Here is a 9305-nt window from a genome sequence, read left to right on the forward strand (position 1 = left end):
ATTTTAGAAATGTCTAAATGATATTTTCGTAAGATGGAGTGTTCAACCTCGTTTCGGGAATCTTGTGTCGATAAGAAGGAGTCTCCTAAGCTTAAAAGTAAGTTCTACAGGGTGGCAATTTGATCGGCTATGTTGTATGGAGCGAAGTGTTGGCCAATTAAAAATTTTCACATCTAAAAGTTGAAGGTGACGGAGATAAGGATGTTCAAATGAATGTGTGGACTTATTAAGAGAGATAGAGTTCGAAATGAGGTGATTCAAGAGAAGGGGAGAGTGACTCAAGAAGTAAAATTTGAGTCTCTTCATGTATTAGGCCTTGCTTTTTCCGTTTGTTCAAAGCATATTATGCGTCACTTTTTTCCGGTTCAAGTGCTTATATATTCCTCCGAACACAACAATTAGGGGTCGCTTGGTTGGAAAAGTGTCATTTTAGGATAATTGACCCCAAAATTAGTTATTTCATCATATATATATATATATATATATATATGAGATAACTTATCTCATCACTATGGTATAAATGAGGGGATAAATAATCTCAGGATTAACAAATACCTCTAACCAAACGTAGGATAAAATAATATTGCATTTTATCCCGAAACTATTATACCTTATACATCACGCTAAACGACCCCATAGGGTTCATTTATGCAGGTGTTAGTAATGCAAGGCAGTAGTTTAGTAGTGAAACAAAGAGATGAAAAATAAAGCAGCAGCTTACACAAAACAACAATCTACAGAACATGAAAAATGACTGTACAAAGCTATACCCCAAGTATAGAATTTCACCATTCAATGTGCACCAACTATAGAAGGTTTACTGTTGGGGTATGAAAAGAAGACAACCCAATATTTCCAAGAAAATGAATGTTTACTACAAATCAAGAAAGTACATAACAACTCTACACAGCAAGTGTGCTGGTCATCGAGGGGCATTTCCCCACGGTGGGTTGAGCATATACATGGGTTGGGAGTGACGAGAATGCAAACCAAGACTATACCTCAGTCTTTCCTACCACTGTTAAGTATTCTCTGAGGATGGAAACCTTCACCCTGATCCCCATTCAACAACCTCTTCTCCAAGAAGCAAGCACTAAGCTGCCTCAGTAGCCTGTCAAGACGTGAATGTAAGCACTCTCTTGAATCTTTCACGCTGGGATTCGTTGACAATACCATAGCATTGACAGCATCAGCTATGATTTCTCGCTGTGAATCTCCTAGAAGATACCCAACAGAAGATTTTTGGGGTAGCTCATATGCCAGCAGAGCAGCACAATCCTACGATGATACAGACACAGAGGAACAATATGAACAAATATTTGCTCAAAATAACATTAGATGCAACGACATAATATTATAGCTTAAACGTTCCCTGCATTGCAAAATTAAAGCATTTTATGGTAAGAGTATTGAGCTTCTGGATCATGAAACGAAGACGTTGCCGGACAGTACAAAGCAACGCAAAGAAAACTTTCTTGGAATATTAGGAGAAAACATAGGATCAGTTACACAATCTGCAACAAATGTAGGAAACATGATAGCATCTTTCCCTCTCAAAGGAGAGTTGGAGAAGGAGATCCTTTGTCACCTTTTAATTCCTTATTGTTGTGGAATGGAAGCACTCAACAGGATGATAAAGCTTGCCAATCAACGAGGATGGATAAGGGGGTTTCAAAGAGTTCAAATAATAGTGGTAGTATCAAGTATGGAGATATGAAGTTCATTTTATGCAGATGATTCTTATGAAGTTCATTTTATGCAGATGATTCTTTGGTGTCCTCTGTTACATAGTTGGAGCAATTAAGGCACCTAAAGCTTAATCTTGAACTGTTGTTGACAGGTAAACTTGGTTGAGAGATTGGTTTTCAACCGACAAAATATAATATCTGAAATTAAGCTATATAGCACCCAAGGGTGGCCAAGTGGTCAATGAAGTGGACTTAGAACCTGACGTTCCAGATTCAAACCCCAGCAGAGACAAAAAAACACTAGCTGATTCTTCCTAGCCTTGGTGGACAGAGTTACCTAGAGTTACTTGATCTCTGTTGTTGGTGGGAGGTGACAGGTATCCCGTGGATTTAGTCGAGGTGAGCAAAAGCTGGCCCAAACACCACAGTTATATAAAATAAAAAGAAAGCTATATATTATGTCTACGATATTTTCTAGAATTAATCATACAGATCCTATTCAAAGGAAATTTTGAGATATTTTTCTGAATATATTTGAGGTAAGCTGGGTAATGGTGATGACTCTGATAACTCTTCTGCTGAAGGTTAGAATACAGATATAGGAAGGGACTAAGGAAACTGATGATAACAGTCGTCGCTTGTGTATGCCAAGTCATATGGAAGGAAAAAAACAAAAGATGCTTTTGACGAAAGTGTTGCTGCTCTACATATTTTGAAATTCAGATGTGTACTTCTGAAATCTCCATGATGTAAGATACAAATTGTATGAGGATAAAATAATTGAATTCATTAACACAGTACTACAATGAACAGATTTTTGTAAATGGAAAAACATTATACCCATTTTTGCAAAATCTCCAACACATGTTAGTGAGGATTCTCCTATTAATATAGTGCTAATCAGTAAATGCAGCCAGAAAACGTTCAACAGAATTTCCTGTCGTACCTTAACCAAGTCAGCGTAGTCCCAACTTGTAGAATTTTTCAAATTCAGTCCTGCCATATAACACAGCTTCGTCAGGTTTTCCAACCTACAGATAGCACGTAAGACTTCAAATTGTACCCTATTTATATGACTACACAGCACCTTACATACACTAATGAGCTGAAGATTGACCAATAACTGACATTCTTAGACAATCCCAGGAAGAGGGTAGGAATAGGATAATTTGAGGATACACCTAAACAACATCAAAGGAAGCATCAAAATGTTCATTTCTTTGGAGATACATATATGTGCTAAGCAAACACATTCTGTTTCAAGCTTAGTCAGAAGAAATGAATCCCACTGCTCAGGTAGTCTCTACCAAAAGAATAACTAACAGGACATCTCCTTCATCCTTAAGGTCTAAATTTGAAGGCCCAACTTTTTCTTATTTAACTAATTCATTTACCAAAATAATCAGTAAAATGAATACATTTTGATAGAGTAAAGCACCAGACAAGTGCTGTTAAAGGTTCGCTTAAAGAGCTGAAGCTCAGTGAAACCTAGCTTGTGCACTTCCCCTCACTTACTTGGCCGCGTTCTAGTATAGGTGCTAATACGTGGGCACCTTCACTGATGGGTTCAAACTTTATGGTAATAGTAGCAAACATAGTTGTAGCAATTACAAGTAAGAACACTAGCAAAAGAGAGGGGGAGAGAACTCACTGATCATTCTTGTTTGCAAATTACTCTTAGCAGGCTTAATGAACTTCGAGATGCTGTGGACTCTGCAAGTCAATTATGAGGCTTTGCGACTTAAGGTGGAAGGTCAGCTTCGAAATCTTGCAGAAACAAGCAACCAGCAAGTAAGTGACCTCAACTTGAGCTTGAGTGATGATTATTTTCTTAACATAAAGGAGAAGTTGGAAGACACCATTGAAACATTGGAGGATTTGCAACAGCAAATTGGCCTCCTTGGCTTAAAGGAGCATTTTGCTTCGACTAAACGAGAAACTAGAACACCTTCAACTTCTGTGGTTGAATTTGATGTCTTTGGTAGGCAGAATGAAAAAAGGAATTGATTGACCGTTTAACGTCTAAGGAGGCAAGTGAAAAAAATCTGATTGTTGTCCCTATTGTAGGAATGGGGGGCGTGGGCAAGACAACACTTTCTGAAGCTGCTTACAATGATGAGAAGGTGCAAAGCCATTTTAATTTGACATCTTGGTTTTGTGTGTCTGAGCTATATGATGCTTTTAGAATAACAAAAGGGTTACTTCAAGATATTGGCTCATTTGACTTATAGGATGACAATAATCTTAATCGGTTACAAGTCAAATTGAAGGAAAAACTAAATGGAAAAAGATTTCTCATTGTTCTGGATGATGTGTGGAATGACAACTACAAAGAGTGGAATGACTTGAGGAATATTTTCGTTCAAGGAGATATTGGAAGTAAGATCACTGTGACGACATAAAGAGAGTGTTGCCTTGATGATGCGAACTGAGCAAATTAGCATGAACACCTTGTCTATTGATGACTCTTGGTCTTTATTTAAGAGACATGAATTTAAAAACATGGACCCTATGGAAGATCTGGAACTTGAAGAGGTCAGAAAAAAATAGCAGCGAAGTGCAAAGGACTGCCCTTAGCTCTGAAGACGCTCGCTGGCTTGTTAGGCTCCAAATCAGAGGTTGAAGGGTGGAGACGTATTTTGAGAAGTGAAATATGGGACCTATCAAACAATGACATATTACCAGCATTGATGTTGAGCTACAATGAACTTGCCCCACATTTAAAGCCATGTTTTTCCTGTTGTGTAATATTTCCTAAGGATTATCCATTTAGGAAAGAACAAGTTATTCATCATTGGACTGCTAATGGTCTTGTAGTACCACGGGGAGATAAAGGAAATCAAGATTTAGGCAACCAATACTCTAACAAGTTGAGATCAAGATCATTGTTCGAAAGGGTCCCAGAGTCTTCTGAAAGAGATCATTGTGGGTATTTAATTGTAAGTGCTATTTTTATGATATTATTTTTGTTTTAGGTGCTATTTGTCCTTTCCCCAATTCTAAGGACCCCTGTTTTCTAGAGAATGTCGTTTGAATAAAGCCCAAGAGGCTTCACTAGACACAGTCCCCATGTTGATTGCCCCATTACCCATCATCCGGGGAACACTCTCTTTACGTGTCGTCACAATGATCTTACTTCCCATATCTCCTTATATCTCCTTGTACAGAAAGATTTCTCAAGTCATCCCACTCATTATAGTCATCATTCCACACATCATCCAAAACGATGAGAAACTTCTTTCCCTTTAAGCTTTCCTTCAATTTGACTCGCAGCTGATTAAGATTGTCATCAACCTTTTAAGTCAAATGAGCCAATTTCTTGAAGTAACCCTTTTGATATTCTGAAAGCATCATATGGCTCAAACACACAGATCTAAGCTTTCAAATCAAAATTGTTTTGCACCTTCTCATCATTGTAAACGACTTTAGCTAGTGTTGTCTTGCCCACGCCCCCATTCCAACAACAGGGACAACAGTCAGATTTTTTTCACTTGCATCCTTAGACGTTAAGCAGTCAATCAATTACTTTTTTTCATTCCGCCTACCAAAGACATCAAATTCAACCACAGAAGTTAAAGATGTTCTATTTTCTCGTTTAGTCGAAGCAAAATGCTCCTTTAAGCCAAGAAGACCAATTTGGTTTTGCAAATCCTCCGATGTTTCAATAGTGTCTTCCAACTTCTCCTTTATGTTAAGAAAAAAATCATCACTCAAGCTCAGTTTGAGGTTACTTACTTGTTGGTTGCTTGTTTCTGCAAGATTTCGAAGCTGACCTTCCACCTTAAGTGGCAAAGCCTCATAATTGACTAGCAGAGTCCCCAGCATCTCGAAGTTCATTAAGCCACTAGCTCACGTGTGAATTTGATGCCTGCTTATTCTCCGCGTCACTTAGCACAGCCTGAAGGCCAACCAAAGTCATTTTCAGCTTCTTTAAGAGTCAAACATCATGCTTGTTCTTCTGAAACATCTTGAGAAGCTCACCCTGAGGAGCAAGCCTATCAAAGAGAACTTGCAGGAATGAAGAGAGAAATGCACCACCAACTGCTAAGCCAATCTCCATTTCTGAAATCTACAAAGCAAAACAAGGAACCACAAAAATGATTTTAAGAATTATGAGACGATAAATGTTTCTATCTTCAAATCAATTATTAACAACTTTAGCTTACCTGTTGTCTGTTGAATGCTAAGAGTAATTTGCAGACAAGAATGATCAGTGAGTTCTCTCCCTCTCTCTTTTGCTAGTGTTCTTACTTGTAATTGGTACAACTATGTTTGCTACTATAAACTACAATCTACTATTACCATAAAGTTTTACTTTTCATCCAACAACAAGACAAAGACTTCAGAATAGAGTGGTTTCTTGACTATTCATCACTTTCTAAATTGAATAACTGAGGCAAGAGAGGAAGGGTACTTGTGAGGTGTACAAGAAACTGAGAAAGTGAGGTTGCATTTTTTGGACCCTTTATCTCTGTAGAAGAAACGAAAAAATGCAGAACAAAGCGGAACAGCTTTCATAATGGCGAATCGCATTTTCGTCTGCAAGATTTGAGGGAGAACATAAGTTAATAGACAAGAAAAGAGAGTCTATATATTGAGCAATCAATTTTGTGGAGCAATTTATCTCAATTCCTACCTAAATATTTCTTTTTGGATGTTTCAGTGCAAATATAAAGATTTCTTCTTGATCTGAAGATGCATCCTCGGCTTCACAGAGGCAACAGATGCTACACACTGGTAAAAATAATTAAACAAAGAAACAGAATTACTAACAAGTAAGCAAGGACAAGTAACCAAAAAATCAAAAGACACTAGGAAAATAGAATAACTTACATCTACCAGAGCACCACTCGTTTTAATCATTACAAATACTCCCAATCAATATTTATGAGCAATTTTTGGCTAGCATACCCGCTTATCGAATTCTAGATGTGGTTTGAGCAAAAGAAGCTCCACACTGCTCAACAAGATATAAAAAAGAGATAACAAAAGAGAGACTCAACATGATATAAAAAAGAGAGAATTAACAAAAGAACAAAGGGAAGTAAAGAAAAATAAAAAGTTTCTGAGGGAAAAATATAACGTACATTTGTGAGAGCACCATTCGGTTTAAATAATCAAAGGAATTCGCCATCAATACATATGGTGGAGATGTGAGCAATTTCTGGCTTGCTGCAAATTCTTTTTCGATGTGTTTTGGTGTTGAAGGTCTTGGAAGAGTAGATTTTGGAGACAAAGGCAGTCTGGACCAAGGAGAAACACCATTCAATCTTGAACAACCACAGTAAGCATTCACCTTGATTCAAAGTATTTAGCATTTTAATTCAGTTAAAAGATTGATTATGATGTGGGACTACAAACTAAATATGTATATTTCCTTTTTTTATCCCTCAAAATGCAGCCAAACTTATAACATTAGCATGACGGGAATAACTGTGGGAAACAAGAATACTGATGTTGATTTCACAGCCATATTTGATTCTGGCACCTCATTCACATACTTAAATGATCCAGCTTACGAAGTCATTACAGAGAATGTGAGTTGGTAGCAAAGACGAACGCCACCTATTTCACTATTCAACTGAGAAATTATTTCAACAAGGAATACAAATATATCATATCCTAAAATTTCAATAAATATTAAATTTCAAAAATACAATAATTTCACAGCAAGAAAACTTAAACGTTGAACTCATCAAGCTTAAATCCTACATCTGTCTTTGATCAAGAGTTAAATGTATGATCACTAGTCGGAGATTTTGTTGTTTAATATTCGACAACAAAATATATATAGTACATTTTGCAGTTTAATTCCCAGGCACAAGAGCTACATATTCAACCTATGGTCCAGGTTCCGTTTGAGTACTGTTTTGGCCTAAGGTAAACCAGCTTTTATAATCTGTCTGCATTCCTTCTCTTCACTCCCTATAAACTCTAAAGAATTTAACACCATCTATCTATACAGGGAAAATCAAACTTCCTTTGAAATTCTTGATGTGAATTTGATAATGAAAGGTGGCAACCAGTTTTATCTTTTTGATCCAATTATATCATTGTCCTTTCAGGGTACACTCTTTATATATTAGAAATAGATCATTCTTTTTATTTTCTAATAACCCTGATTAATCCTCAGGATGGTTCCACATCATATTGTTTAGCTGTTGTCAAAAGTGGGGATGTCAATATCATCGGACGTGAGTATCTAGTAATAACATTCTACTTATTTCTGCAACAAAGGAACTAAACTCCTACAAATAGCAAGTGTCAAGAAATATTCAGAAGTTTTAGTTTTCATCTTTTTTCTAATGATGATGGTGTCCAGGCCAGCTTGCGCACACCTTCAACCGGGTATCTTCTACTTCCCACTAGCATAGGTATCAAGTAACTCTACCACCAAGACTTGGACAGATTGGAAGAAACACCTAAGACCTAGTTTTCATGTTGCTAAAATATCAGTATTTAAACCCAAAACTCCCAACAGATGATTTCAACCTAAGACCTTGTTTTCATCTTATATCTTTAGTCTTCACATATTTTGATTTAGAGATGAAGGACAAAATAAAAGATGACACCTGATATGAGTAGCCCTATGCAGAAAATTTTATGACTGGCTATCGGGTGGTTTTTGATCGAGAAAAGATGGTTTTGGGGTGGACGCCATCTGATTGTGAGTTTATATTCCTTCTTTAACATAAAAACTTTCAGTGTATGCAAAACCAGTTCATGTCTTGCACAGGTTATGACTCTAAAGAATCGAAAAGTAAAACTATTCTTCCCGTTAAAAGCAAAAGCCTACTGAAGTGTCTATTCCTGCCAGTGTACTGGCAGAAGAGACCGGAGAAAATGGAAATGGTACCACTAGGTCGACTCCAGCTTTTACATCATCAACATCTACGGGAAACTATGTAACAAGCTTGACCTTCTTTTGCCAACTTGTAATGGCTCTGTTTTTCCTTTATAGCTATTAATTTGATTGAAGGGGAGTCTTGGTGTAACTGGTAATGTAGCTGTAAGTCACAGGTTCGAGCCATTTACACAGCCTCTTGCAAAAATACAGAGTAAGGCTGCGCAGAGTAAACCATTGCAGTCTGGCCCTTCCCTGGACCCAGAGCATAGCTGGAGCTTAGTGCACCAGGCTGCCCTTTTTTAGCTATTGCTTGATTATTTGATGATTATTTCATCATAAGTTCTTTATCCTTGTATATAGTGATCTCCGTGTAAGCGGAAAGTGGTAGTAACTAACTTGAAAGAGTAAAAAACACACCATTTTTCCCAAACTGCAATATTTTTCTGTAATCTATATTTGTCAACAATATGGAAAGTGGAAACAGATGGTGAAGCTCAAGAGTGAAACAGTTCACACGATTTGTGTACTCTCTCGTAGTCTCATTCAGGGAAGTTGAAAAGCACTCCTTTTGTACAACACTTGGCACCAAGTAGCATTATTCCCTTGATTTTGAACGGTGTTTAAAAAGGGAAGCCCAGTGCACTAAGCTCGCGCTATGCGCAGGGTCCGGGGAAGGGCCCGGCCACAAGGATCTATTGCACACAGCCTCACCTTACATTTTTGCAAGGGGATGTTTCCAAGGCTTAAACCCGTGACCTCTTGGTCACATG

The 9305-nt window shown here is 37.5% G+C and overlaps 1 protein-coding gene, 1 non-coding gene and 1 pseudogene across 2 annotated transcripts in view; 2 read left to right on the forward strand and 1 right to left on the reverse strand.

Moving 5' to 3' along the window:
• Nucleotides 1-698: 698 nt before the first annotated feature.
• LOC107868204 overlaps nt 699-9305 on the reverse strand; it is a 16165-nt gene continuing 7558 nt past the window's right edge. Inside the window, exons 3-9 of the transcript XR_001673695.2 lie at nt 6776-6984; nt 6522-6645; nt 6325-6422; nt 6103-6227; nt 3340-5757; nt 2635-2719; nt 699-1278 (exon numbers count right to left, since the gene is read on the reverse strand). This is a non-coding gene — a transcript (putative disease resistance RPP13-like protein 1). The remainder of the gene's footprint in view (nt 1279-2634; nt 2720-3339; nt 5758-6102; nt 6228-6324; nt 6423-6521; nt 6646-6775; nt 6985-9305) is intronic.
• Nucleotides 3409-3695, forward strand: LOC107868203 (putative disease resistance RPP13-like protein 1; the record flags this gene model as incomplete). The annotated part of the gene is given in 1 exon segment (XM_016714827.2): nt 3409-3695. A coding segment is annotated over 1 exon segment (287 nt), but the record flags the coding sequence as incomplete, so codon positions are not given.
• On the forward strand, nt 3758-4663 carry LOC124897912 (annotated as a pseudogene).

Source organism: Capsicum annuum, chromosome 4, assembly GCF_002878395.1.
Source record: "Capsicum annuum cultivar UCD-10X-F1 chromosome 4, UCD10Xv1.1, whole genome shotgun sequence".
Classification (NCBI taxonomy): Eukaryota; Viridiplantae; Streptophyta; class Magnoliopsida; order Solanales; family Solanaceae; genus Capsicum; species Capsicum annuum.